Source organism: Platalea leucorodia (genome assembly GCF_965183815.1).
Source record: "Platalea leucorodia genome assembly, chromosome: 5".
Taxonomy (NCBI): Eukaryota; Metazoa; Chordata; class Aves; order Pelecaniformes; family Threskiornithidae; genus Platalea; species Platalea leucorodia.
Genome location: NC_138827.1, coordinates 17,612,300 through 17,640,059, shown reverse-complemented (window position 1 = coordinate 17,640,059; position 27,760 = coordinate 17,612,300). Strand labels below are relative to the sequence as shown.

Below are 27,760 nucleotides of genomic sequence, written 5' to 3'. Positions count from 1 at the left end.
CTCAGCATCTGAGCAACCTGGTACTGAAGATCCCATCTGAAAAGGTGAACGTGAGAAATATCCTGCCTGGCTGCCCAGGAGGTCAGTGGCCTGCATCCCCACCGCTCCATCTCTGCCTGCACACCGAATTTCGGCGGTTCACCCTTCACCTACTTTCCCAGATTCACATCCCTCCTGCCTCTTGCATTACTTCAACCCAGGAGTAAGTGAAGACTTAATGGCAAGAAAAAAATATTCCCACACATGTGGCTCCGCAAACCCTGATGCTTTCCAACACCAGCCCACTGCTGAGCTTCCTTGGTGAATCAGAATGAGAGTGTTTTGCTAAGGAGCGTGGATGAGCCACTTAGCGAGTGGGACCCAAGCAGGCTCGGTCCCTCGAGTACTGCAGTGACAGCACCCCAGGCAGATACTCCCAGGAATAACAACCTTTGCCATTTTCTTGCATCTAGAGTGTGTCCTTGTGTAATAAATTCAGATTACGGAGCGATTCCTTTCACCAGTGATTCAGAACATGCTGATTAAATGCTATTTCTTTGTTCCTCTGAAATAAAGGAACTGTAGCTGATACAAACAAATTACGATTTCAAACTGTGAGGCAAGACACACCTTGACTCCACGATAAAGCTGCTGCATACGTTGGTGGCTCTGAAGCGAAAGAGGAAACAATAAATGGGGTTTCCTAATGTTGCTGATCTTCCTATTAAAGTGCACTAAATTAATTATTTTACTCCTAAGAAACGACTAATTCCTCGCTATTTTTAGACTCGTGTACTATTTTAAGAGATTTTTTCCCAGGGTCCAGTCACATGGAAGTTAAACAGCAAGCAGTAAAGTCTCCAAAGGATAATAAACTATCTCAAATTACTTTGCTAATGGAACAAAGAGTACTGTAAATGTCACACACGATATAACAAGAGCGGTAGAAACCTTTACATGAAACAATGGATCCATTAGCACTAAGTTAAAAAAAACCCCAAACACAGAGTCGCGATACTTTTGCATGGCTTCATGGAGCTTGCTGCTCCAAGCCAAATGAACTTGTTTGTTCACTCGAATTCTGCAGCTGAGCTCACAACACAGCATCCAGCTTACTAATCACACACACTCTCAAGGCATCAATCATTTAGGATTTCAAAGCCCTTTATAGACAATAATTAAGCCCCATCGCACCCAGCTGAGTCAGTGGAATTATTTCTGCTTAAAACTGAGGTACGGAGAGGGAATAACTGAATCGCTGATTGGAGACCAAAACTGAACCGAGCTACAGACCCAGGTTCTCTGCGCTACCCACCAAACTCCACTAATCGGTCCTCGCCTATCCAAGCTTAATGAAGTAGTCCATCATCTTACAAGCTACAGGCATGATCCTTCACTTCTTACGTGACTCATCAACGTGAGAACCTGACTCTGATGGGGCTACTTGGGTGAAAGGATGAACTGTCAGAAACCATCGCATCGCCCATCCATCCAGCCTCGTCGCTTGCCTATTTTGCCTCCAACAGCTGCGGTTGGCAGAATATTAAGAGAGTCTCTCAACATCTCAAGGGCTGAAGCAATGTCATCATAGAGTGATTTGGACATGACATAACACCACCAAAGAATCATGATGAAAAAATCATGAGGATGTAGCATGACAGCGTTGCCTTAGAAAAGCAGCAAGTAAGGAGCAAAGACAAAAATTTGAAATGCGGGTAAAAGAGAAGAGAAAAAAGATGCCATCAGATGGCTGTCTCTAAGGCAAGCAGATTTCTCGGCCCCCTCCAGTCCATGATTCAGTCTTTCTCCTGGAAGTAATTTACAATAACGAAAGCGAGCTAATACCCAGATGTGTGAAGTGCAGAGTATATTTGGCTCCAATCTGAAGCGTGTTTACTGTAAGGAGGAAGAGTTGTGAGATGAATCTTTTCTTTGGCAGCTCTGAGATCTCTTAACCAAATCCCACACAACCCCAAAGTGCTCTCCTATTTTCCTGAAATTTAACTAGGTGAGGCTATATAGTACACACAATTATATACGTGTAAGATAATTGGAGTAGAGGGCTCTAAGGCATGTAGATGAGACCAAAATTTGTCTTTAAGCAAATCTGCACAGGTGGAGCATGTTTTGCTTGGCATGAACACTTTGCCAGATTAAGAGCTATATTTGTAAAACCCTCTGAGATATCAAAAAGGAGGCGCGTTAGCAGTCCTATTCCTGGACCAGCACTACAGCTAGAATTAAATATGCTACAACTGTGTTGCAAGAAGCACAATGCTACAGCAAGAAGCCCAATGTCCCACACTGACCACACGCAATTCTTACTGCTGTTTATGATGTCCCTGTAGGTGTGAGATTGACACCCCCCCTAAAATCTAGCAGCAAACCAAAAAAATCAAATTATTCAGAGCAGAGAGGCTGGGCTGGCAGGGCACCAAACGGGGAGTCAGGGGCTCCGAGCTGCACTCCCAAAGTGATTTTGCTATCTGACTCTGCTCTCCGACTTTCTGAGCCTTAGTATTGCTGAATATAGAAATGGGGATGAAAACGTATCTTGTTGTTTGAAAAGCACGCCCTGATCACCAGGCAGAAGACCTTGCGTTTGCCAAGTCTGCCGCCGGGCTGGGTTGGATTAAGCGTGGTTAAGGTTTGGTCACAGCTGAGCTCCACGGACGCTCCCGAGGCTCCCACCCTGCCCAGGGTGCCCCGCTCCGCCTGCCCCGTCCCCTCTGATGCGCCCCAGCACGAGCTCTCCTCTCCCGTATGAAAACCGGGGCACGAGCAGCAAGGGAGCTCTTGCTGCCGAGCTGTTTGCTCCTGTCTGTTGACGTTAGCTCCCGTAATGTTATTTGAAAATCGAGCTCTCTCGAGGCGCTCACCCTGTTCTGGGAATTTGCACAGTGGCGCTGCACCTTGAAAGCCTAATGCCGTTTCCTTCCCCCACTGTTCCTTCGAATTCCCATCTAGGTACTATATTTTCTGCTAGCTGCACTTACCTTGCTCTCATCCTCCAAGAAGCCGTTGCTAAAGAAAACTCTATCACTTGACTAATGTTTATGAATGCCTTAAAATACAACTCTGCTTCCCAGCATGTGTCTCTCTTTAGACTTTAAGGATCCTTCCCCTCCCTGTTCATCCTTCCCCTCTTTAAGGAATCGCTACTCTTCAGAAAAGCTTGTGTCACCAAATTATCGTTTTGTTGCAAATGTAGATTTTGGAGGCAATCTGAAGTTGTGCATCGTGCAAAGTGCATTGTGCCTACTGACAAATCAAAGGACTGCAGTACGTGTATGCCTCTACAACTGAACTTTTAGATCGAAAAATATGCTTTTGTTAAAAAAAAGGTGAACAACTGATGTGATTCCAGCAGACCGAGATATTTCTTAAATGCAGGAAAAAAACAGACTGACTTCCTATCAGTCCCACAGATAGGGCTGTCGGTGTATTTGACCCAAAACCTCGCAGAGTGAAACCCCCCCAAGCCTGCTGACCCCTGTGCCTTCTGGAACGCCGCAGACCGGCTTCACTGCATGCGGCGACACGGTGGAAGGGAGGCCTCCGAGGAAGGCAGCGTGATGTGTCTGGGACAAACAACGCTGATCTTACAGCAACCTAAAATGCTATTTTCAGCCTTAAACTCTGAACCATACACTCTGGTCTCTAAAGACTATGGATGGTCAGGGCTGTATATTTAAACCTGCCCTCAAATGAGGTACCTGTGTGAAGCCACCGCTAATAAGAGGCTGTCTGAAACTTATTAAAAAAAAAAGAAGCCCTGAGAAAATTATCACTTTTAACAGAAACTTTGTCAAATGAAAGCAAATTTCACTATTATGCACTAAGTATCTTGGCTGCAAATGAACCGCATCCGCTTCAAGCTGTGAATATGAAATTAATCTAAGGCATAACCTTTAGCTCTACACTTTGACAATATTTTAGTGCCGAACTATAAATATTTGATCTGTTGCTCTTCGGAGTGAAATGGATTTGTTGTGCTCATCTGCAGAGTTATCAATTATTCCAAAGTATATTTATTGCTGATTAAATGACTTGAAAAGTGCCTTTTTCTTCTGATGTTATTCTGTGATATTTAGCGAGTAAACATGGAAATTAACTAACCCTAGCATCGATATTAACCCTTTACCTTGGGACGAAAACATTGCCTGTTTGACAACACACAGAACTAAGTATCAGCCGAGACATTTACGATACACGCTGGAGCCTAGTTAATGATATATGATTGTATTTCTTTATGTTTTGGGGTCACACTTAGTGCCAAGATCCAGCTTCCATTTGCAATCACTAGAGAAATAAACCAGCATCCTTAAGTCATCAGCAAAGAATGATTCAATCCATTGAAAGAGTGTTATAAAAACCTCTTTGCACTGCGAAATAAATTAATCTAAACCCATGACTCACATACACCAGCAGGATGAATTTTCAGAATGATGATGAGTTGAAAAACAGGCTTTGGTGAATTGTTTGAATATTGGCTTTTTAGCAATTCTTTGTTCTGTTTGCTGAAGGTGCGGACATCAAGAAAGCAGGAGTACCTTATGCGATGATATCAAAACGGCACAGAGGGGTTTTTTTTGGCATTTTACACCTGTGTAAAGATGTGGCAGACTGCTGGAAAAGCCGTGATACAGACAGAGCAGCTTGCAGAAGGACTGTCCGGACCTGCTATCTGGTGTGCCATGGAATAAGAAAAAGTGGCAGGAGTTAAGGAAACCCAAGCTTTGCTGAAGGCTGCCTCGGCAGCGTGCCAGAAGCCGGGGGTCTGGGTTGACGTGGATCGTCGTCTGTTTGCATGTAGGGGACAGGGCTGGATCTGGCCTCCCAGCCTGCACTGGAAGGATTGATAACCTCCCATGTTCTTTTTGTTCCAAACAAACTTCCTGGATCTCTAGTTTAAAATTGAGGACTCGGTGGAAGTGTGAAATCTGACTGGTATGAGCTTTCACTGCTGATGGAAGTTTAGCTGCACCGTGAAGGGACCCGAAACCTTCAGCGGTTTCCCCCTTCAGACACCGGTTATAGCAAATATTGTCTGAGAAGCAGAAAATGCCGCAGGTGATGAGTTGCCAGCAACGCTGCCTGCAACCGCTGCAGCACCCAGTGCTTCCTTTGACCAGTAACACCGCCTGCGCTCCCGGTGTGAAAAACACGCTGGTACGAACACGCTTGGCAGGATCAGGCCCTCGGCGCTCCCGGACCTGCAGGCAGCGCTGCCACCGACCCGCTCCTACCCACACAACCGAAATCTGAAAAGTACAAACTCGGGTTCTGCCCAGTCGCTTTGTCACCGTGTTCTTTGTGATGAGTAATGTCACTTTTAAGCCTAATTATGCAGGTATATTTATTATCCTATGCTTGGCCATAGCACTGGGGTACTTGCGTAATTTCACAGACGAGTGACACTTAAGACAGCACATTACTGTCAGCAGCCTCCATCTCATTTCATGCTAATTGCTCTCCAAAATTGTGTGATGCAGTTTTGACACAAAAACATTTTCAACAGTATCATTAATTCGGGGGGGGGGCACACATTTCCTGAAGTAATTACAGCCAACATCCTCAGTCATTCCTAATTATTTAATACAGCCCCACCCAAACACACTTTAATGTTGATTACCAGAAAGACACGTATCATCTACTCTACTTTGAAGTGTGATAAATGGGTCTCTTTAGGAGAAAGTAAATATTACCTGTTGTAGCCAATGATCCAAAGTGTTGAAATACTTAATTTATCTGTTTTCCAAAATACTTATCAAACCTATTACTTAATTTATTTTACAGCACAGATGTAGTTAAATGATGCTGGTGTTGGACTAGATAGCATGATACATTTTAATGAAGTCACTATGTTTTATATGCTCCTTTGTCCTAAAATAATCATTTATGCATCAAAGAAAATGAATAGCATCTTTTAACTCAAATGACAAGGAATTTGGTGAAAAGAAAGCAAATCTGAATGATAGAGATGCTGCTTGTCCAATCTTCCAGCTAGCCACAATGCACATGAGTAGATCCTAGGAATTTACCATACATTTTAACGTGGAATTTAACATGGTTTGTCTCCATTTCCCTTCCTAGAAAATGTAGTTTATTTTGTGGTTTGTTTTTAAGGGTTTTCATATTGTGCCAGTGAGTAACCCGAGCATTGACCTGCTTCACTGAGGCACGGTGTGTCCTGGAACCATTCTTCAGTCATCCTCTAACATCAGCTCCGCAGGTCACGGGAGAGGGCCATGAAAAATTGGGCCACTTTGTCATTCCTGTGACAGGTGGCAGCCCTTGACTCAGGGGACAGGACTCCAGGAATGTTTGCTAAGCGGGGTGACGCGCTGCTCATCTGGCCACACATACGATGACGTGGCAGAACGAGCGCCTCACACCAAGACCTTGGGGTTTCTTGAGGCTTTTAGGGTAGATCTACAAGCAGAACTTCCATGTTTGACAGGGATCTGCTATTATTTTTCACATGTGGAAAGGAAAGTGACCCTGCACAGGTCATTTTTGTGGGAATCCAGGAGAAAAAGAGGTGGAAGATCCTAAAGTTTGAAAAAAAGTTTCTGTCTCTTCCTCTGTGCTGTCCCCAAACAAGCTTTTAGGCTTTTTTACTTTACTTCCAGAGGAACATGGCTGCTGAGCCCGTGTTGACACTGTTCTCCGTGTTCTTGGAGCACCCTCTTCTGTTTAAGGAGCTGCAATTCTCATCTCTGAGCTACAGCAACACACAGATCATTAAAATACAAAATCAGCCCTCAAAGCAAGTGCGGGAACATACATTTCTTTACCAGCGAACCAGACACATTGATGATTAACTCTGGCTCACCTTAACTCGCTCTGAAACGCTGGGCAGCTGTCACATGCTGAGATACTGAACGCATGAATCACAACCTGTGGCACATACACAAAGATTTCTCTAACAGACTGTGCTCTTAACGTACTGACACTAACAGAGCCCATTTGTGGTGCTGCTCTAATGGATGCAATAGCCTATTTTCCACAGTCTTTCAAGGACACTTTTTAACAGTTTTTCTCCAATTGCACCTAGTCTACACAGGCTACCAGACACCTGCATTATGAAATCAGATCAAGAGGCAGAGCTGCAGGCCCGATGTACCCATTATGGAGGTGTTTGCCCTGGCACCATCCCACGTACACGCACCACCCCGCTACCTCCGCTGCTGGCAGTCGCCACGCTGCCGCATCTCCGGGACGCCAACCCCACCACGCACGCTGGGGCCGAAGCGCCTTGTCCGGGGCAGAGCCAGTGCCGTGCTGCCCCACAGCCGCCCGCCGCAGGGCCTGGAAGGCGCCGGGCAGCACCCAGGGGTGCTGGGGAATGGCCCCGGCGTCCCCGGTCTCCCCAGGGCCAGGGGTGCGGGGGCCTGGGGTCCCCAGTCTCCCCACGGCCAGGCCCTGAGGTGGCACGGTGCAGGCCGCAGCCGCCCAGCGCTGCTCGGCCTCTCCCGGGACCTGCTCGCTGCCACCGGGCAAGTGGCTGCCAAATGGCTCCCGCGGGCCACCTCCGCCTCACGGGAGGCCAGCGAGAGGCAGCTAGAGGGGCTCTGCCGCGGAGGCGCTCCGGGCGGCCCTTCTCCATGGTCAGGGACCTGCAAGAGCGAGGCTAGTGCGGCCCGGGGCGATGGGGCGCTCTGGGCTGCTCCTCTATGGTCGGACACTGGAGGACACGGGGTGACGTCAGAAGGAGTGGCGCTCGCGCGGTCGTGGGGGGTAATTAGGGGAGCGAGGCGCCGCTCTAGGCGGAGACTCGGTGGTCGGTGGGGCAGGCGCCGGGTATCCGCGAGGGCGGATCTCTATGGTCGGAAGCCGGGCGGAGAGTCGCGCGGCGGGCCGGGCGGCGCTCTAGGCCGCCTCTCGATGGTGCGGGCGGTTGCTAGGCGGTGCGGGGCCTAGGCCGCGGCGGGTCGGCGCCGCCATGGCCGCCTCGGCCTCCGGCGCGGCAGCGGGCCCGGCGGACGGGTCGTGCGTGCTGTGCTGCGGGGAGCTGGAGGTGGTGGCGCTGGGCCGCTGCGACCACCCCATCTGCTACCGGTGCTCGGTGCGGATGCGGGCGCTGTGCGGCGTGCGGTACTGCGCGGTGTGCCGGGAGGAGCTGGGCCAGGTGAGGCCGGGACCGGCGCCCTCGTAGCCGGTGGGGCCGGGCCGCTCCCTCCGCACGGTGCCGGGGCCCGCCTGGGGCTGGGCTGGGGCCGGCTGCCGTGGGGAGCAGGGCCGCGGCGGGAGGGAGGCCTCGGGCCGGGCTGGGGCGGGAGCGGGGCCGCGGAGCCACCCGTGAAATCTGCTGAGTGGAACCCGAGGGTGGAAACACCCCCGGCCCGGAGCTTTCCGGGTTTGTCCGCCGCCTGCCGCGCTCCCGGCGGCGCGGCTGCCGTTCAGAGGAGGCGGGAGGGGTGCTGGAAACAAAATGTGAAAAAAATGGAATTTAAAGGGGATGTTTTTTAAATCAGCAGGGCTTGCTCTCCAGAGCTGGTATTACGTGATCTCAGATGACTCCGTCGTCCTGCCGAATTCCTGACTTGATTTTAAGCTCGGGGGAGAACATATTTTGTATTTTTTCGTGCCTTGCCTTACAGCACACCACGCTGCATTTGCCTCCAGTTCCCGTTTGCGTGAGCTGTCTGTCGGGCCTGTGCTTAGAAAGTATAAATTTTGTGGTAGATTTGTGTTTTCCTCACGGCCCGCGGGTGCGGTAGCGCAGGGCCCTGTTGCGGAGTCGAGGGGAAGCCGCTCTGATGCTGTGGCTCGGCTGCGTGCAGGGAGCCCAGGGCTCGGTGCAGCGGTGAGCTGCATGAAGGAAAGTTGTTCAAGGATGTTTTTATAAGCAAATCTTCATACATGAATTTGTTTCTGTGGAACTAACGCAGGGTAAACCAGACCCTTTAAAAAGAAAAGAGTTGGTACTAGCACTAAAAGGAATATACTGAGGTAGTTTAGGAAATGAAATAAACCAAATATATCAGGGGAGGGGGCTCTCCCCTTGGCGAAAGGAGAGCCCCCCAGCTAAACTTGGCGTTGGCCGCTGTTCATGTTGTTCCAATGGCTGGAGGGATTGAAGCTCTTGGGCTGTGTGCTGAAGATCCTCAGACTTTGTGGAGGCCAGAAAGGTCAATGTGGTTTTTAGACGGAGCTTGCTGGCATGTGAGTAGCTTCTGTGTACAGAAAGATACTCGGTGGAAGTAATTTTTATCTCTGATCATCCTCCAAGGAGCTGCTGCTCTGCTTCTCCCGCCTTAGGAAGAAGCAAGCTGTGATGTTGCTCTTCATCCTTAAACCTGCTTGTCTTAGGGTCGCAGGTGGACTGTTAAATCTCGAGAGCTTTTCAGTTCTGTAATATTGCTACATTATGTGGCCTGACCTTTGCTTCATTCAGCCATCTCTCTCCCTCCTTTATTAACTGTTTAAAATGGTCCTTTTATGATAATTGACTGAGAGGTCATTTTTAATGTCTGTGTTCTTTTTTTTTCCGCCTCCTTGTCTTTAAGTTACAGTATAATACTGTTCTGTCTGTTCACCCATCTGTCCCAAGGAAAGAAAAAAGATACTGGGGGCATAAATCACATCAAAACTGCCTTTGAATGAACTGAATGTATACGTGGGACCTAAAACTGGGTCTCTTAATTTGCATAGCATGTGTGGAATTAGAAGAGGCAAGTACGACACTGCCACATCTCAGTGGTGTACAGGGTAGCGTAGACTGAACTGGTTAAGTATCACAGCAGAATGTCCAGAGGAAATGTAACTATAAAGATGAGTGGCAGTACAGAACATGGCGGAGGAGAAAGCAGGATATACTTGTTATGGTAATATGGGCTTTCAGTGATGCGTAATTGTAGCAGTGAAGTTAGGAAGGATTACTTGTTGACCTGTAAACTAACCCTGATGTGTACTTGGATCAGGCTTGGAGGATCTCCTTCTCAGCAATCCATTCCTCTCTTCTAAAACTCGCTTTGGGCTGAAATGAAATGTCAATACAATTTCACTGAAATGAAATTTTTTAAATAATTGGTGTTAGTCACAGTTGTCATTTATCCAACAAACTCAAACTTGTATGCTCTTTATTTTAACTTGCTATCTCAGCAAGTTGTGTGTGTGTGTTTTGTTTTGGTTAACTTAAAAGTAGCCCTGCTGTAAAGAAAGCTTTAAAAAAAACCCACAAAACCAGACACAAAAGACTTGTTCCATGGTATTTCACCCCAACAAGGGCAGAGGAGTGATTTAACAAGACTAAACTACATGTATATTGTGTAGTTGAATGCTTTTATTAAGGTTGTAGGTATTTCTAGACTTAAAACGGTTACTGTAAGAACTGAAAGGCACTTTACTGTGTTTGTGTCTCGGCCTTTCTGAGCTGGTGCAGGTAACTCTAGCTGTTTCATAAATGTTGCTGCTACCCCAGCGCTTCCCAAACTGGGAACGTGTGCTGGAGCAGACCAGTGGTAGGTGGCTTCTAAAGAAGGATGCAATATCGTAAACGGCTGCAGTGTGAGACGCAAGCTGCTTGGAGGTCAGCGGGAGCAACTGTGAGCAAGCAGGTTCCCTTAGAAGGGGTATGTGGTACAAATAATTTGGAATGTGATGCAGCGTTTTGTTTCTCACTTTCCTGGTAGTTAAGGAAAGAAGAAACAGTGATTTCCCAGTCAGACTCTGAGTAATGTCACTCTGCACTTAGAGACCATAGGTTTCTGTGTGATCTCCTACCAGGAGATAGGAGGGAGCTCAGTGCAGGGCTCTTGACAGGCCTTCGCTCCAGAAGGGATCAAACTGGTTGAAGATATTTACTCTTAGCACAGCTGTGGTAGCAAAACATACCATAAAAGAGTTTCCTGATCTACTTCAAAATCCAAAGATCAGGCTGGTCCAATCCACCTTCATCTAAGCTGGCTCACTTGCTAGAAGTTGATAAGGAGCAGTCACAGTGGCTTTGCTGACAGTTGGGGCAGTAACCGGGGGTGGGGACGAGCAGCTGGGACTGACGCAAAGCTCTGCAAGTGCTCTCCAAGCTTCAGGCTATGGCGAGTTCCCTAGCAAACAAAGTTTGCGCTGAGGAGTTTATCTGGAATCTCAAAGACTGTGGAGCCTGAGCGTGCTCTCGCTGATTCTTGTGTTGTGTTGCCTGCAGGTTGTCTTTGGACGGAAGCTTACATCTTTCTCAACAATAGCACTTAACCAGTTGCAATATGAGAAGAAATATGACATTTATTTTATGGATGGAGATGTTTATGCACTGTACAGGTATGTACTGGAATCCTTTCTGTAACATAACCCTAAAGCAGCATATTCTTATCTGCGTTACGTGGCAGGAAATGCATGCTTTAGTACAACAGTGTGGTTTTGTTTCCTGGGAATAGAGTGGCTGCCGCGCTGCGTACGTTAGTCACCATGTAGTGCATGGTGACTTGGTAGGATGAGAGGCTGGAGTGGCGCGGTTGGCATGAATGCTCAGTACCACAGTTGGCAAAGGGGGCAGCTCCTCAAGGCTGTAGCGTTAGATTCACCGACGCATAATACAGAAGCATTGCTCTGTCAATAAAAGCTGCTTTTTGCTTCTTTAGCAACAGCAAACTTGCTGAAAGGCTTTTCATTCCTTGCATGGCTGCTGTGGAAATTGGTAAAGACTGAATTACTATTATAATTGTATTTATTGCTGTGCTGTGTAAGGACTAATCAAAACCAATCGTACCAAACGTTGTATGAAAAGGAGAGCAACCTTGTCTGCCTACAAAGATCTCAATTCTAAATGGGAGAGAAAAAGGGTGAAGTAAAAAAACATGTAGAGTAAAAAATGTGGCATCAGCATCATGTTCTAAAAATATTTCTCGTCACCTGCTTAACTGGGAGGCTTTAAGATAATTAAAAGCAGTTAAAGGGAAAGAAGAGTGAAAAAAGATGAAACCGTGTAGGCAATGGTACCTTTTTCTTGGAGAATTGTGCATTACATCCAACCTGATTTGGGCTAAGAATGTAGCTTTGCTGATACATTTACAGTTTTGTATGACTTCATATTTATGGAATTGGGCAATGAGTTTAGTGAGCAGAATCAGCTGGAAGCATGTTCAGATGAATTATACACCAGCTCTGGGAATTGCTTTTGATGATACGATTTCTGGAGAGTTGCTGAGATTACAGTTCCGTGGGCAGTAATCAAGTGCGAGGGAGTGGGGTCTCCCACTGAGACCAGTGCTCTGTCTTCACCTCTTGTTGGGAATCATTGTGGGTTTTTTGTTTGTTTCCCCCGCTTTTCTATTGCAATTTTTTATCTTCCCGCACCGTATTCTTCAGTTTCTGACAGTAGAGAATGTAATTAAATTGGATGTGAGTGTTGCATATATTAGCTGAATCTTCAATAACCAAGGGGTTTGTTGCACGGACATGTTACAATTTTATAGTGGCAGTGTATTACTTACACTGTGACTGTTCAGCTCTTCTCTTAGAGTTGACGCCTCTGTGTAATTTGGTTCTGTTCTGCTCCTGACGGATGACAAAGTATTCTTGGAATAAGCAGGACGCTAACCTCATTACAAATTGCTGGGGGAGCTATAAAAACGCAGCCTTCTGCCACTGATGGAACATTTGTTTTTCAATAAAGGTATCGGGTTGCGAAGAGGGAATCAGATAATTTTTAGGAAATCTTTCTTGTCCCTTAGGAAGCTGCTGCAGCATGAATGCTCTTTGTGTCCAGATCTGAAGCCGTTCAATACCTTTGCAGATCTGGAACAGCACATGAGGAAGCAGCATGAACTCTTCTGTTGCAAACTCTGTGTTAAACACTTAAAGGTGAGCTAGTTCTATGTTTTAATGTGTGTGAAGGAGGGGTGCTTCCTTATATGACCTGCAAGAGTACTTGGGGAGGTGGGAAGAAGGGGGTGGCTGAACAGCACTGATTCTATTTTTGAAGTTTCCTTGTCTGCCTGCAGTGAGGCCAGTTGCTTTGTTTTAAGTCTTTCTTCTTCCATAAACTGATTAATGAAGAAGGCCTGAAGGTTCTCAGTGGATTGTATTTTAAATTAAGCCCAACCATATTAATAACCTTCTGATGTTAGCTCCTCTGCCATGACCTGTGTAAATACCAAACCGTAACTGTCTGGTGGGAAGTTAATCCTGAGTTGTAGGCAGACTTCGTTACAACTGTAACGGTAGAGATTTGATGTCTATTAAGACTTATACTCGTAATGACTTTACGAGCTAAAACTGTAACTTAAGAAAATAACTGGTGCCAGTTCAGAAAGCAGAATGCATCATGGAGTGATGGATTTATTTCTCAGATCAGAGTCAACATAACATTTACAGTTGGATCATGTACAGGATGTGAATCCATCTTGCTGGTTTAATGAAATACAATTATATTTCATTATCTTGTTTATTTGTTCAGAACAAATTTCCTGTATCTTGTTGACTTGATTGGAAAATGAAACTTACTGTTGCCTGCAATTGAGGTGTGCTGTGTTTGATGTACACATGTAGAACGTGACCAGGGGCTGCTTTAAAATGTATTTTGCAACCTGCTAAAGATAAAACAGTTACTGGAAAGCTGAGTTGTCTATGTCTGAAAAGATCATGTGTATTGGGCCTTAAAACTACACATCTTGCCATCACCATTATCATCCTTCTTTATTTTTTTGATCCCTCCAAACTTCACTTAGAAGGGCTGGTGTTACGTCAGTAAGGTGATGCTTTTTCACTTTCTGAAAGTCAGAACTCCACCTCTCCCTGGAGCTAGAGTGGGTTTTGTATTTCAGAATTACACACCATACAAAATCAGCAGCTGCTGTTAAATGAACTCTAGGGCTGCTAACCTCTGTGTCTAATAGTTGTCAGCATTCCTTATTGTTGTAGGAGGGAATTTAATGCATGAACGCATATTTTTAGAACTCATTACACATGGTTTTGCATGTGTGTTTGCTTTCTCTGAAACCAATTAAGTATCAAATCGGAAAAATGCATTTGTCCTGTGGTGCCACAGTTGGTTTATGCCAACTGAGCTGTAGTTTACTGCCGAAAGGGACAGGATCCAGAAGTGGTCAGATTGCTCTGAATGAATGCTAATATGTTTTGGGTTGTTTTTTTTTTGTTTTTTTTTTTTTTTTTTTTTTTTCCCAGAGTTAGCTTTCAGTGAACAGATTTGACTCTCTCTGCTGTAGTAGTGCAATCACCAGAGCTAATTCAAAGGAAGTGGTCAGGGGAGGGCAAGACTGCTTCTTTCAGTTGCTGTGTCCTTTGAGCTCTGGTGAAGGTGTTTCCACAGTCAGCTTAAGTAGCCAGCACTAAAGGAACTTGTTTGGTATCATTTCTCCCAGAGAATTCACAAACAACAGTAGAACTTGTTGGCTTTTAATTTCAAAGTATTGCAGAGATTTTTATTTCTCAGAAAAAAGTTCCATATTAGTAGTACCAACTGAAAAGATGTTCTTAAACTCGCAGAAGCTTCAGTCAGTCAACCCTAGCTAAGCTAAATGAACCTTTTCCCCGAACAAGTTAACACTCCTTCTCTAGGCGAGAAATAAAGGATATTCTGTTCTCAAGGATGTGTTGATCTTTTTGGCATCTTCAGAACCCTTCCTACCAAAATAGCTCACGTGTTAGTAGGGACAGAAGATGGGCTTATAATACAAAATTTGTTCACTGAACTGTATTCTTTGTATGTAGCTATCTTGAGGTGGTTGCTATCTGAGGAAAGTAAAAGAGCTCACTTCTAGTTTATGGGGTTTTTTTCAGTTTGAGTGTGCAAAATACTGTATGTTCATAAATACATATTTGGGATTTTTTTCCACACCAGAAATTATAATTTAAAGTTTGTTGCATTATGTTAATACACACAAAAAAATGTAAAAGCAAAAAAGGTGAATTAGATCTGTTTCCAATGTTCAAACTGAGTGAAATGCACGTTAGATTTAATTTGGCTCTATCACTTGAATTTTGTTTCCTATTCACTGAAAATTTTAGGTGTCGGTTGTCAAATTGCGCCTTTCTGAAGCAAATCTTCCAGCCCTACAAATGAACAAGTTGTGCACAATCTGGCTTATTCCATTTTGTTCTATGTTCACAAGAAGAAATAATTTTTTTTTTTCCTTCAGATTTTTACTTATGAACGGAAATGGTATTCTCGTAAGGACCTCGCCCGTCATCGAATCCATGGAGATCCAGATGACACCTCTCATCGTGGGCATCCCCTGTGTAAATTTTGTGATGAGCGTTATTTGGATAATGATGAGTTACTGAAACACCTAAGACGAGATCATTATTTTTGTCATTTCTGTGACTCTGATGGTGCTCAGGAATACTACAGGTCTGTGCAAGCAGTTTACTCCTCTTTCTGTAGCTTAAATTTTGAGGAAAAATTGTTTGGATCGGCTTTGAGTTTTGGGGAAAGTAGTGCTTGAAGACAGAGGTCAAGAATGTGAGCAGGTTGGCTGTGGTCTCTTTTGTTCCTCAAACCAACAGTCAAAGTAATCCCTTTCTGTCTAGTTCATGTTTTGAAGTTTTCTTCATTAATGTTAAACATTAAAGGTTACATTTTGCAGCATGACAGCAGCTGTCTGCAGCTGTCTAGTATGTTAACTCTAATACTCCAAAGTTCATGGGCAAAGCAGATAGAAGTAAATTTTCTTTTGTGAAATACATGCCTTATGTACAGCTGGATGTGATGAGTATCAGCCAGTAGGTTTAGTTTAACATCTGGGATCATGCATTAAGGTCTATGTCGACTGTACACAAGTGGTTTCAGCTGGAAAGTTTGCCTGGGGATAAAGAAAGAACCAACCACCTGGGCTTGTCTTCATTTCATCTTGTAAGAGTAACCATATACCATTAGTTACTATTATACTTTTCCAACAAATATGTTGGGAAGGTTGCAGCTCATCCTCTTTTCTCTTTCCAGTGATTATGAATACCTTCGTGAACACTTCCGCGAAAAACACTTCCTTTGCGAAGAGGGACGGTGCAGCACAGAACAGTTTACCCATGCTTTCCGCACCGAAATAGATTATAAAGCGCACAAAACGGCCTGCCACAGCAAGAACAGGGCAGAGGCCAGGCAGAACCGGCAGATAGACCTTCAGTTTAACTATGCTCCTAGGCACCAGAGGAGGAATGAGGGTAAGTGTGGTCGTGGGATGAGGTAGACAGCAACATATTCGTTCTTACTGCTTTGAGGGTTTTCAGGACCATTTGGTGAACATTTCCTAGCCAGGAAGAAATTCTTTACAGAGAGGGTGGGCAAGCCCTGGAACAGGACCCTGAGAGGTTGTTGAGTTTGTCCTTGAAGATATCCAGAACTTGACCAGACAGAGCCCTGGGCAACCTAATGTAGTTTCAGAGTTGGCCTTGCTTTGAGTGAGGGGATCCAGAGGTCTCTTCCAACCTGAATTGCTTTACAATTTTTTTTTCCCCATGTGTGGATTTAATGATGATAAATCAGGAAAATTATTGACTTTCTTCTCCAATTTGTAATTACATGAATGACTTATATTACAGTTAATACAAAGTAGTGATGAAGGCGGAGCATGAGACCAGGGTAGCATATCCGCTTAGGAGTACAGAGATCAACATACACATGAACTTTTCTTCTTTGTGGAACTGTATGTAGAGAGATCTGTGCATAAAACCAAAATTGCTCAAAACTCACATCACAGGTTACAATACATGGAATCCATATACTGCAGAATATATTTTAATGTAGCAATCCTGAAGGTTATATAGACTACTTAATCATCAGAAAGAAATCAAGATAGATTTGTTTGTACTAGTATATTTTAGCTTTTTTCAGGCATAGTGTGATGCCCAGATTAGAGAAATAACTTTGAGAGTGATCAACCATCCCTCCTGTTTAGGTGTTATAGGTGGAGAGGACTATGAAGAAGTTGACAGGTATAACAGGCAAGGGAGGTCAGGTAGATTGGGCGGCCGAGGAAGTCAACAAAACAGAAGAGGCAGCTGGAGATATAAGAGGTGAGTAGCACAACATTTTGTGGATTTTTATTGCTGCTTAGAGTTGTTTTTTACTTACCAATTAACAATGTTTTGGTGGACCAGTAGGAAGGAAGTGGGTACAAGATTTGGAAGCCTCCATAGTGAATCCTTGAGAGTAGAACTAGCTTTCAGTCTATGCCTGTTTGCTGAGTACATGCTTGGTCAAAGTGAAATTGTGTTGTGTGACGTTTCAGCTCTCTGTAGTTGACACTGGAAGCAAACAATGTGATCTTCAACTTGTGGGTTAAATACTCAGAATCGTAAATTAATTTCAGCAACTGTTTTTATGCTAACTTTTCTAAATAGGATTTTCTGAAGTAAGTGACAAGTGTTTGCAGGTTTAATGGACTTTTTGGTCTGGGTAGTCCTGAAGTTCCTATTCTAAGGACCATGCTTTTCATTGAACTAACAGATCTCTGTGTGGCCAGACTGAGTGCTTTGGAAAAAGAAGAGGGTTAAGTATTGAAATAAAATTTTGCATTTATATGTCTCTTCATCCACACAAGACCTGAGCGCTTTATACATACTGCACATCTATTTTTCTTCTTTTTCTCGCTGGACGGTCAGCTGGTTCATTACTGGTGATTTCACTGGGGGAAAAGTCCATCTCCAAACACTTATATGTTGGTGTCGCATGTGGATTGTGCATGTGTTGAGAGTTCATGACAAACCATGTTTCAAAGAATTACTGTGGCCTACAAGTATGATTTCATACGTTTGAAAATGAGTGGGAGAGACAGGTGTCCCCATGCATCCTTGGTACTGTCTCTCCCAGTTCACCCCAGTTTCTTCTGGCCTGGATTGTTATTACCACGTGTAGAACTTGCAAATCCAGGGGGTGAATGTTGCCTGTCTCACCAGCTGGTGCCAGGGTGTTTTGGAGTAGTGGGTTTGTTTTAGCCTTCTCAGCAGGTGGCAGCACAAGATCAGGGACAGTCATCGGAGCTGACACCGGAGAGGTGAGAGCTGGAGTGAGACAAAGATGCTCGATAATCCTTACTGTTTGACCAAGAAAATCTGCCCTGTCCTGTAGGGAAGAAGAAGATAGAGACGTTGCAGCAGCAGTCAGGGCATCTGTAGCAGCTAAACGGCAAGAGGAGAAAAAACGCATAGAAGACAAAGAGGACAGCAGCAGTAGAGGTAAAAAGGAGGACTTGAGGGATTCTGAAGTGCTCAGCTCCAAACGTGTGCCAAAGTCTTCAAACGATGCTACAGGTTAGTGTTGAACATGTTCTGCAGCTGCAGGCAGGCACGATAGGTGTGGAGATCAGCCTGGCAAAAATGGGGATCGCCATGGGTTGTTCTCAAAAGCTGGTGGATGTGGATAGAGCTATGCAGAATATAATCTAGCAACACGGATTTGCAGTGAAATGTGTCCAAGCGGGCTGGGATTCCTGCAGTAGGTTATACTTGAAATAGACCTGGGTAGAAATATCGGATGCAATTAATGTATGAGAGTACGTGTGATGTTCCATTCAAATCAGTATAATCTAAGAATGTGCCATTTCCTACTCTAGCATGTAAGAATTGATTTATTGTGATGCTTGAGCTGAGTTTCCCCTTTTTTGAGAACAAGTTATTCCCAGTAAAAGTTTATAATTGGTGAAAGCAAACCTTTAACTGTTTTGACCCAGGTCCAGTTTGGGGCAAGTAAATATGATGCAGTGGTGTTTTGCTATTACTGTTGCTCCAAATCCATTTTCCACTGCTCCTACAACAGGATTCCCACTTAAAGATTGTATGTGTTCATTATGAACTGAGAGCTGCTGAGAACTCTGTTTGGTTAATGGGTACAGCTCAGCTGGGGATGACAGGCAAGGTTATCTCCCCCAGTTGCCTGCCCGGCTTTTGCTGCATGCATGTCAAAGCTGTTATCAATCTGTCCCTGAATTGCTGCAGTCCGTAGCACCGGATTTGGATTTTAAGGCAAATCTAAATTAGGAATGAGTTATGTTTCAATGCAAAATGACTGCCCAGGAGCTAATTGTTGGGCAGCTTGGGCATCTGTGCAGTCAGAGGTGTGATGGACAGCTCAGAGGAGCAGCTTTCCAAGAGGAGCACCAGCATACCGCAGTCAGAACACTGAGACTCTCACGAGCATCCTGACCCTGGGCAGGCAGTTGAGTGCTAACCTCTGGCAGAAGCATGGAGCAGATGGCTGGGGGCATTGGCATCTCAGTCTCTAGAGGGTTCCCTCACAAAGTACTTATCAACCAATGTTTTGCTCATGTTAAGTATCATGAATTTCCCGCATGCTACAGCCAGTACACGATGACATAATGGTGAATGCAGTTAATTGAAGGAAATAGTGATGCATGGATTTAAATTGTCCTTTTGGAATGTCACAGTTAATGACATCATCAGCTGCTGAAAATAGGACTTGTTAATGCTGCTGTCATGTTCATTGATAGCTTCCACTCTGAAATGAATGGATTTTAGTTGAAAACATTTCTTTGCTCTTTTTGTCAATACTCCAAAAGAAGCAGCTGCTAACGGTGCTTTAAGCCAAGATGACTTTCCAGCAATTGGTTCAGCAGCGGGACCTCTACAAGGGTAAGTTTGTGCAAGGCTGCAGCAATGAGAAAGCAGATTTAGAAACTTACATATGTTCTGCCTTTCTGGAGAAAATAATTTTACAGCTCACAAACTACAAATGCTTCCCCCCTGCCCTGGCCCCCTTCTGCCTCAAGCTGTTTTTGTGCTAGTCACCTGCATGAACGGCGTCAGTTGTTGCTTCAGTTCATGGCTTCATCTTTTGGTGGTGCAATTTCAGGGAAGTTCTCAATATTCTCTATTCCAGCTATTTTTAACTTGATAGCTTACCTTGAAGGAGCTGTATACTGCGAGTTTTAAAATTCACCATCTCCTGGAATCAGTGATTATTAGAACAGTGTCTTTGCAGGATGTGGCAGTTCGAATGTGCCTGTGTGTGCAGCTCTGGTCAAGGTGGGGTGTACTAAGACAGTACTGATAACACACCGGGGCTGTAGTGTGACTTCTTTGAGGAGACCCATTCCAGGCACAGTTTACAAGCCTGAGTGCATTTGCATCCTGTTAAGTTCGGTCAGTTATGCCACCCTAAGTGATAGTTTGAGGAAGAGTGCAGACAGGTATGGAGCTCGTTCTGCCTGTTGGAGTTGTGCTGCCTCTGCAGCACCGGTGTAACCAGCTGTGCTTTTCCTTTCTCACAGCTCTGCCCAGCTAGCAGCGGTTAAGCTTAAAGAAGAAGATTTCCCGAGCTTGTCGTCCTCTGCAGCACCCACCATCTCTTCTGGGATGTCTTTGACATATACAGCGACTGCAAAGAAAACAGCTTTTCAAGAGGAGGATTTTCCAGCTCTGGTGTCCAAAATGAGGCCTAACAACAAAACAGTAACTAACATCACATCTGCATGGAACAATGGTTCCAGTAAAAATGTAGTCAAAGCCATTAGCAACCCCTGCGTAAACCAGATAGCCAAAAAAACAACCTCCTTGAATAACACTAAGGGCAGTAAGAAGAGCAATAAACTCTCTCAGTCAGACGATGAAGACAGTGGTAGTGGCTTGACAACCCAGGAGATCAGAAACACGCCGACAATGTTTGATGTATCGTCCTTGCTAGCAGCTTCTACCTCACAAACTTTTACAAAAGTGAGCAAGAAAAAGAAGATGGGGGTTGAGAAGCAGAGACCGTCATCCCCACACCCATTACAGGAGACATCGTTTCCCAGGTCATCGACTGAAAAGCCGCCAGAAGCCGAGCAGACATCAAATGCATCCTCTACTGTTCACGCCCCTGATAGATCTGCAGCTGTCATGAATGGTCATTCGGAAAAATCATTAGTGATCTGTAGTACACCCAAAGAGCCCCCTGGCCTTAAAAAGCCCACAGTGACTAACAAATGCCCTTTACCTCAGGAAGACTTCCCAGCTCTTGGGAGCTCAGGATCAGCTAGAATGCCCCCGCCACCAGGTAAGCACTGCAGGGCAAGGCCAGCTTTGCTTGGCTGTAGCTTAGAGAAATGTGGCATGTGGATGAGATGTATAAACTGCTCCTTCTGGCTCTCATGTGAAGAGCAGTTCTGCCACCACGTGCTAGGTTAGCCTTTGAAGTTTAAAAAGGCAGTCTGGGGGACATGGATGGGCTTGAATGTCCTCTGTGAAACATGGCTGAAGCGGTGGCAATGTTGGGACGCCTCTGCTCCATGCAGCTGCAGGTGTCTGCTTGCTGGGGGTAGCTCACTGATGAGCAGCCGGTCTTTACCTGTCACTGCTTTTCCGATGAGTCATGTCTGACATGTATGTGTGCTTTTGTGCTTTAAGACCTAATTTGGAAGCCCCTGCGGGCAAAGGGAATCTCTTTAGCCGAGACCTGTGCCTGCTGGTACTGACAAGTTGGCTTGCTTGGTCACTTTTGTTCTGTATTTGCAGAGATTTAACGCCCGTGCTTTTAGCGGTGCCATAATCTTGTAAAACTGGAGTAACATAGCAACAAATGTGACTGACAGTGGTTTTAATGAAAGTAGAATCGCATCAGGAGATGCTTGCATAGCTGTTTTGTTCTGTGCTGCTCTGCAGATATTGCTCGGTGGAGTATGCTAGAACATGCGATGCCTAGTGCTGTTGTGACTTCTGAAGTGATTTCTGTTCACTTCAATAATGTAAAAGTGTTTTTCATCGTGAGTTTGAGTGGATTTTTAAAAATTATTTTCTTTTGAAAAAGTAAATTAGTAATTAAAGCACTTTCTCTGTAGAGTAACATCAGCCACTATGAAGTGCTTTTTGACCTAGCAGTTAAGGCAACAGATTTCCACCTCTCTAATTTTTAGGTTTTTTCCAATATAGTGATGTCTGCACTGCTGACTCTACTTCCTAGTGCTTCTGGAGAGTACGTCAGACCACTGGTGTTAATTTTAGATGGTGGCATGTGGGTGCCACAGATACGTGCTCTAACTTGCTGCCCGTTCTCTGCTTTCATTTAGGCTTTAACACTGTGGTGCTATTAAAGAGTCCTCCTCCGCCTCCGGGACTGTCGGTGCCTGTTAGTAAACCCCCTCCAGGTTTTGCTGTTATTCCATCCACCAATATCTCTGAACCTGTCACTACATCTTTGAAAGAGTAAGTAAAAGTCCTTCGAGTTAAAGTTACTTTACACATCACATCTCAGTTATGTCGTATGGGCTTCAAACAATGCATGAAATACTCTGAGGGGATTATTCTAAACAGGTGCCGCCGCAGAGGCCAGCCACTTAATGATTCCCACTGGGGAGTCCCGTGGCTGCTGTGGGCTGGATCCAGGAGAGTTGTGTAAAAGAAAGCACAGGCATTGTGTGGATGCAAGTCTGAGGAAATGAAAACCTGTGCAGTATGGCAGCTCAGATTTTTGTCTTTTCTAGATTTATTTGAAAATCTGCAGCTCCAACGTAGTTCTTAACCTTTCCATTGATTCTGTCTGAGTCCCGGAAGCAAGGTGCTGAAGCGTGTTTTCCTTGGTGACCTCCGAATGCCTTTATTGCTCTGACCTTTCCAGTAGCTGGTCTCTGGTCAGTCCCCTTCTGGGCTAGAGAGATGACTTTATAGGAAAAGGGCGGGGGGGAATTTGTGTAAGTTTAATACAGACATCTGTATTAATCTGCTCAGTTTTCTTTGTGGTGCAGTCTTTGTTGCTCATGTCTTTTTAGTAAACCTGGCTTACAAAATGGCTAGTCAAGACGACGATAAACTTGTATTTTAAATATTCTGTCTAGGTAAAGCTGGAATCTGATACAGTAATACCACAGGACACATTTCATCGTCCTGTCAAGATAGCTATGTGCTGCTTATAGTTGTTGCATGTGTAGCTGGGTGGAGAAAGGGAGTGCATCCTATAGAACAGCCATATAATGTATATCCCGCAGCATCTTTGTGTAACATGAAGCAGTGTCAAAGTCACTTTTGGTCTTTTCAAATGCAGGCCAAAATCCTGTCATGGATCGTACTTGATACCTGAAAACTTTCAGCAAAGGAACATTCAGCTAATACAATCTATTAAAGAATTTCTTCAAAGCGATGAGTCCAAGTTCAATAAATTTAAAACTCATTCTGGGCAATTCAGACAGGTGAGTGGGCAAGAACCTTCAGATTCCTGGAACCTTCCTCTCTGGGAGAAAGTGAATCCCAGTGAGATTTTTTTTTTTCTTAATATAATTTTTTTCTAATTATTCCAATTCTCTTTTCACGGAAGGGTCTGATTTCTGCAGCACAGTATTACAAAAGTTGCCGAGAACTGCTTGGAGATAACTTCAAGAAAATTTTTAATGAGTTGTTGGTGTTGTTGCCGGACACAGTTAAGCAACAAGAACTGCTTTCTGCTCACAACGATTTCAGAATCAAAGAAAAACAGAGCTCAAACAAACCCAAAAAGAACAAAAAGAATGTTTGGCAGACAGACTCCAACTCTGATCTCGACTGCTATATCTGCCCAACGTGTAAGCAAGTACTAACTCAGCAGGACGTTGTCACCCATAAAGCTTTGCATATTGAGGATGAGGAGTTCCCTTCCTTACAAGCAATCAGCAGAATCATCAGTTAGCTTTCCTGAAAACCAATAAAACCGTCTCTGTCTATGAATATGCACTTTTTGGAATGAGGTTTGGCAGTGTAGTGTGGCTGAGAGCCGGTGCCGGTTGAGTAGTCAGGTAACTGTTAGAGAGCCCTCTCAGTGCTGTTCATAAATACTGTGCAAAGGGATCACTGGACTGCGCCGTAGCTAATGAACATCCAAAGTCTGAGCTTCCGAAACGCCTGAGTAGAATTAGGCTGAAATCGCAGGGTGGGCAGGCAGGGGGCCACCTTTCTCCTGTAACATGCAATAGCTGAGAAAATACTTTCTGATCTGAAGACTGACAGGGGACACAATAGGGGAATAAGCATCTGGTTTGGGTTTTTTCTTTCTTTTTTTGGGGGGTGGGGGAAGATTATGAATCACTGAAATGAACGGAGGCAAAAGTGGCTTCCTTTATAATATTCTGGTTTTTTTTTTTTGTGCTATTTCGGTGACTGCGAAGATCACAGTAGTCAGGGTTACAAAGGTGCAGAAAAGGAAAAGATGCTACTCACTGGTGAGTAAGACCATTACAGCTGCATCTGTGTACACATTGGGCTGCTCATATAGCAAAGAGTATTCCTGTCTGAAAACGGAATTAATTCTACTACTTGAAGAATTGGACTGATCTGTGTGATGAGTTGAACGTGAGATTTGAAGTTGCCTCTGACCTTTTATGTAACATGTTCTTTGAAGAAACTTATTTTGTAGCACTGCATGTAGAATAATAACGTTAAGGCTTTACTTTCTGTAAAGCACACTTCACAGTAATTTTATTTAATGACTGCCATGTTTCTAATTTCTTGGATGTATTAATGGTGGTAGCTCCAAACGACAGCATATTGGGACATTAAATGCTGCTGATCACTGACCATGTTTATCTGCAGTGCCTTTAAGTGCATTTATCTGTTTACGGCGGTCTGCACTAACAAGGACAATTTGTTAAGACTGTACGGAGCGTTTACATCCTGTACCTCCCTTGGTGATACCAGTCTGAAGTAGCTTTGCTTATGTTGCTTGGCATCTCTAAATTCCACCTCTCGGAGCCAAGAGGGGAATCTATTCATCGTTTGAAGTAACTCCTCCAGCAGCAGCTATGACGTGATGGAGTGACGAGTCCTCCCTGCAGTGCACTTTCATGGCTGTAATTCGGTGTCTGACTCTCTCCCATCCCGGCAGACCAGGTTTAGTTATTTTTAACGTGCAAGAATAAAGTTGAAATTAATTTATGTAATTTTTAGTGACAAAACGCTGCTTTTATATAAGCATCATTTCTATGAAATTGAGCTCAGAGTATTACTGAAGAGCTAGTCCTGGCTACAGAAAGTTTCCCTTGCCTTACACTTTTTATTTTTGCTTGCTGTCAGGCTGCAAAGTGCTTTTGGTTTCTTTTCCAAATAATTAAGACTGTTTTGAATACCTGAAAGTGTTGTATTCAGCACAGGGGCCAGGCTGCACGCCCTGAAACGGGGATGGGGAGGATTATTTGGCTGCATGGCTGATGGTAAAATGCATGAATACGCGACAAGTAGTGACACGTCTGTGTTCCTGCTCCGAGCCGGGTTCCTCTCGAGCAGAGCGGGGCGCAGCGCCCCCGACACTACCGCGACACAACCGACTGCAGCCGCGCTTCGGTTCGATGCCAGCTGCCCCCAACACTGCTGGTCAGCGACGGATCTCGGTGTCACCTCTTCTCCCTCTCTCTTCCTTTGGTTTGTCAAGTTCAGAGGAAATGAAATGCGTGTTCTCTGCAGGAGCATCTTACGTCTTCCCTCGATTCTTTCAGTTAATTTCTTCTGTGTTGGCAGATACGTAGTTCCCACCGGGCGGGTGCTGCTGTAAGTTTCCTCGAGGCGATCGATCTCTTTGGCCTGATGATGCAGTTTCCTTGTGCTCACCTGATTAAATAAAGTATTACCAAATTTTTTTCAGGCCGCTTCTATTCATTTTTAACTCTTTATTGAAAATAAGTTGCAGTTGGTACACGGACACTGAAAATACATAATCACAGATTGTTCTCTCAAAAGATATTTTTATATGTATAATATATACAAAAGTTGTAAACATTTTTAACTTATGTCCATACACAGTCCACTTTATACTACAATGCACATAAGGTTAGTGACAACTGCAACTCTCTGAAGCGGTCTGCTTATACAGAGGTATCTGCAAAAAAACTTAAATTTGCAAACCACATTTGGTATCAGTTTGATATTAAAACTCTTAAAGAATCTGAGGTTTAAATGCATATTGCAACAAAATACAGGCAGCTGAACTTGGGTTTCAAGTTGATACAGTGAGGGCTGTTTCTGAGCCTCACTGGTGGTGGGAGAGGGTCCTCTGACACAGGAGGCTATCGGGAAGCGTGCTAGGGGCGAGCCAGAGCGGAACGAGACCCATCCGCTCTCCCCAGCACCCTCTGGGAAAACAAAGGCTGAAAGGAAATCTGTACGGTAGCTTCTATGGAGAGAAATACTGATCCCACAAAAGTAATGATGTGATTTACTAATGAGCGGACAACGACCACAGTTAGCTTAGTTTTAAGTGACCTCGTAGCCGCAGCAGGCAGAACTAAGGAAGAGCCAGCCATCCGCCGTTTTGGGGGTTGGTTGCGGAGGGAGAAGGGTACGAATTACCCCTGTAAGGATCTGCTGGTCAGCAGAAGTGGAAAAGAAATGCCATAGTTGTCACTTGCTGCTGTAGCATGAACTGATGGGAAACTCATCCTACAACGTGTCCAGGCAGAACAGCCAGTGAAACCCCAGCTGCTCGTAGACACGACTTAAAGGGAGGGGTCTGCTCAAACTGCATGAGATACGGAAGCGTGTAACAGGGGGAGGTCTTTTTTTACTAAGTGTCAGTTAAGCAAAACTTCCACTTTGCTAGGAAGAGCTTAAAACGTTGGAAAAAAAGTCCAATTTTTTCAAATCTTTTAATATGCTTAAAACAAATATGCAAAACTCACGATGTGGTTAACTTCAGTGCTGAGAAATATCGATGTTGTCGCAACAGAACCTCCTGGAGCAAGGTGATTTGGTAGAATACATCTCCAGGAAAGGTCCAGGATTGTTTGAATTCTATTCTTTACACCCAAATTCAGTGCTAACACTATGCAGAAGCTTTCGGCATGCTAGTCTGAGAGCGGCACAGTCCTGCCTTCTGCGAGCTTGCGTTAGCTGCTGGCCTTCTGAGATCTCCAGGAGAACAGAGGCTATATTAAACAGCTTGCGAGGACGGCATGGGGGTAGCAGCTGGCATGGCACAAATTCACAGCACAATCCTGGCATGCTTTTAGGACGTGGCCTGGCCGGTTACAAGGAAAGCTGCTAGTGCTACTGTGCCACAGCGAATGCGCAGGGAGGAAGAAAAACTGGGAGAAAGAAGTAGGAAGATGGATGTTACAAATACTTGAACCCCAAATAATATGCTACAGTTATTACATCGATGGATCTAATTCTCTAACCATAAGCCTGTAAGGTTATATTTAATTACAGTCCATACCTGTATACACTAGTCTGCCTGACGAGTCACGGACACGCCAGTGTGCTACGACAGTTAATGCACTGCTGACACTGAACGGCTAGCGGGGACGCTGCGGGGGCTTGCAAAGAAAGAGGATTTCGTACAGCGGGTAGGCACGTGGCATCGCTGGCCAGGCTGGGGGCCGGCGTCTCACCCTGCCTTTAAGCACGTTTTAATTCAGCAGGGCCTCGGCAGCTGCCAGCCCATGCTGCCGCGGGGTCGGGGAGCTACACAGGCGTTCGGCAACGGCCTCGCCAGTAAACCAGAAAATGTTTTTTGTTCAAGGTGGGCAAACGCTCTTTCCAAGGCATGTGTGTCTTAGGTGTTGCGGTACCGCATTAATTACAGCTTGTCCCGTCCTGCCTGGCTGACACAGCCTCGGCGGGGCGACCATGTACATAAACTCATCGCTGTTGTCTGGATAAAATGCACCAGTTGTGGGCTGCCTGCCCGTACGTGCTGCCTGCCTCTGCAGACCCGGTCCTTCCCAGTGCCACCCTGGCGGGGACGTCCTCCCCTCCACCGACAGGGACTACGGCAGATTTTTGGTGGCAGAGGGAGGAGGGTTGAGATTCCTTGAGGTGCCTGTTGGTGTGGCTGGACATGTTATTCCCGGCTCCGGTTTAATCAAGGAGCAATCTGTTCTGCCTTCCTGCTGCCAGGAAGCCTCTTGGGCGCCCAAGCCCCTTCTCCTCC

At 45.1% G+C, this 27,760-nt stretch overlaps 1 protein-coding gene across 4 annotated transcripts; it reads left to right on the top strand.

The window, feature by feature from the left end:
- The first annotated feature begins 7,787 nt into the window (after nt 1-7,787).
- ZNF598 (zinc finger protein 598, E3 ubiquitin ligase) lies at nt 7,788-25,473 on the top strand. Of its 4 annotated transcripts, none has more exons than XM_082314384.1 (12): nt 7,788-8,113; nt 11,132-11,244; nt 12,657-12,786; nt 15,084-15,295; nt 15,887-16,104; nt 16,839-16,956; nt 18,011-18,192; nt 19,461-19,530; nt 20,169-20,932; nt 21,942-22,077; nt 22,913-23,057; nt 23,183-25,473. In XM_082314384.1, the coding sequence occupies exons 1-12, from the start codon at nt 7,928-7,930 to the stop codon at nt 23,528-23,530; spliced, it is 2,622 nt and encodes an 873-aa protein (XP_082170510.1). In that variant the 5' UTR covers nt 7,788-7,927; the 3' UTR covers nt 23,531-25,473. The 4 variants fall into 4 exon arrangements, 3 of the variants coding, with proteins under 3 accessions (XP_082170510.1, XP_082170509.1, XP_082170511.1); XM_082314383.1 differs by having other exon boundaries at nt 7,789-8,113; nt 19,458-19,530; XR_014228410.1 differs by lacking the exon at nt 23,183-25,473 and adding an exon at nt 22,356-22,429 and having other exon boundaries at nt 7,791-8,113; nt 19,458-19,530; nt 22,913-22,987.
- Nucleotides 25,474-27,760: the final 2,287 nt, after the last annotated feature.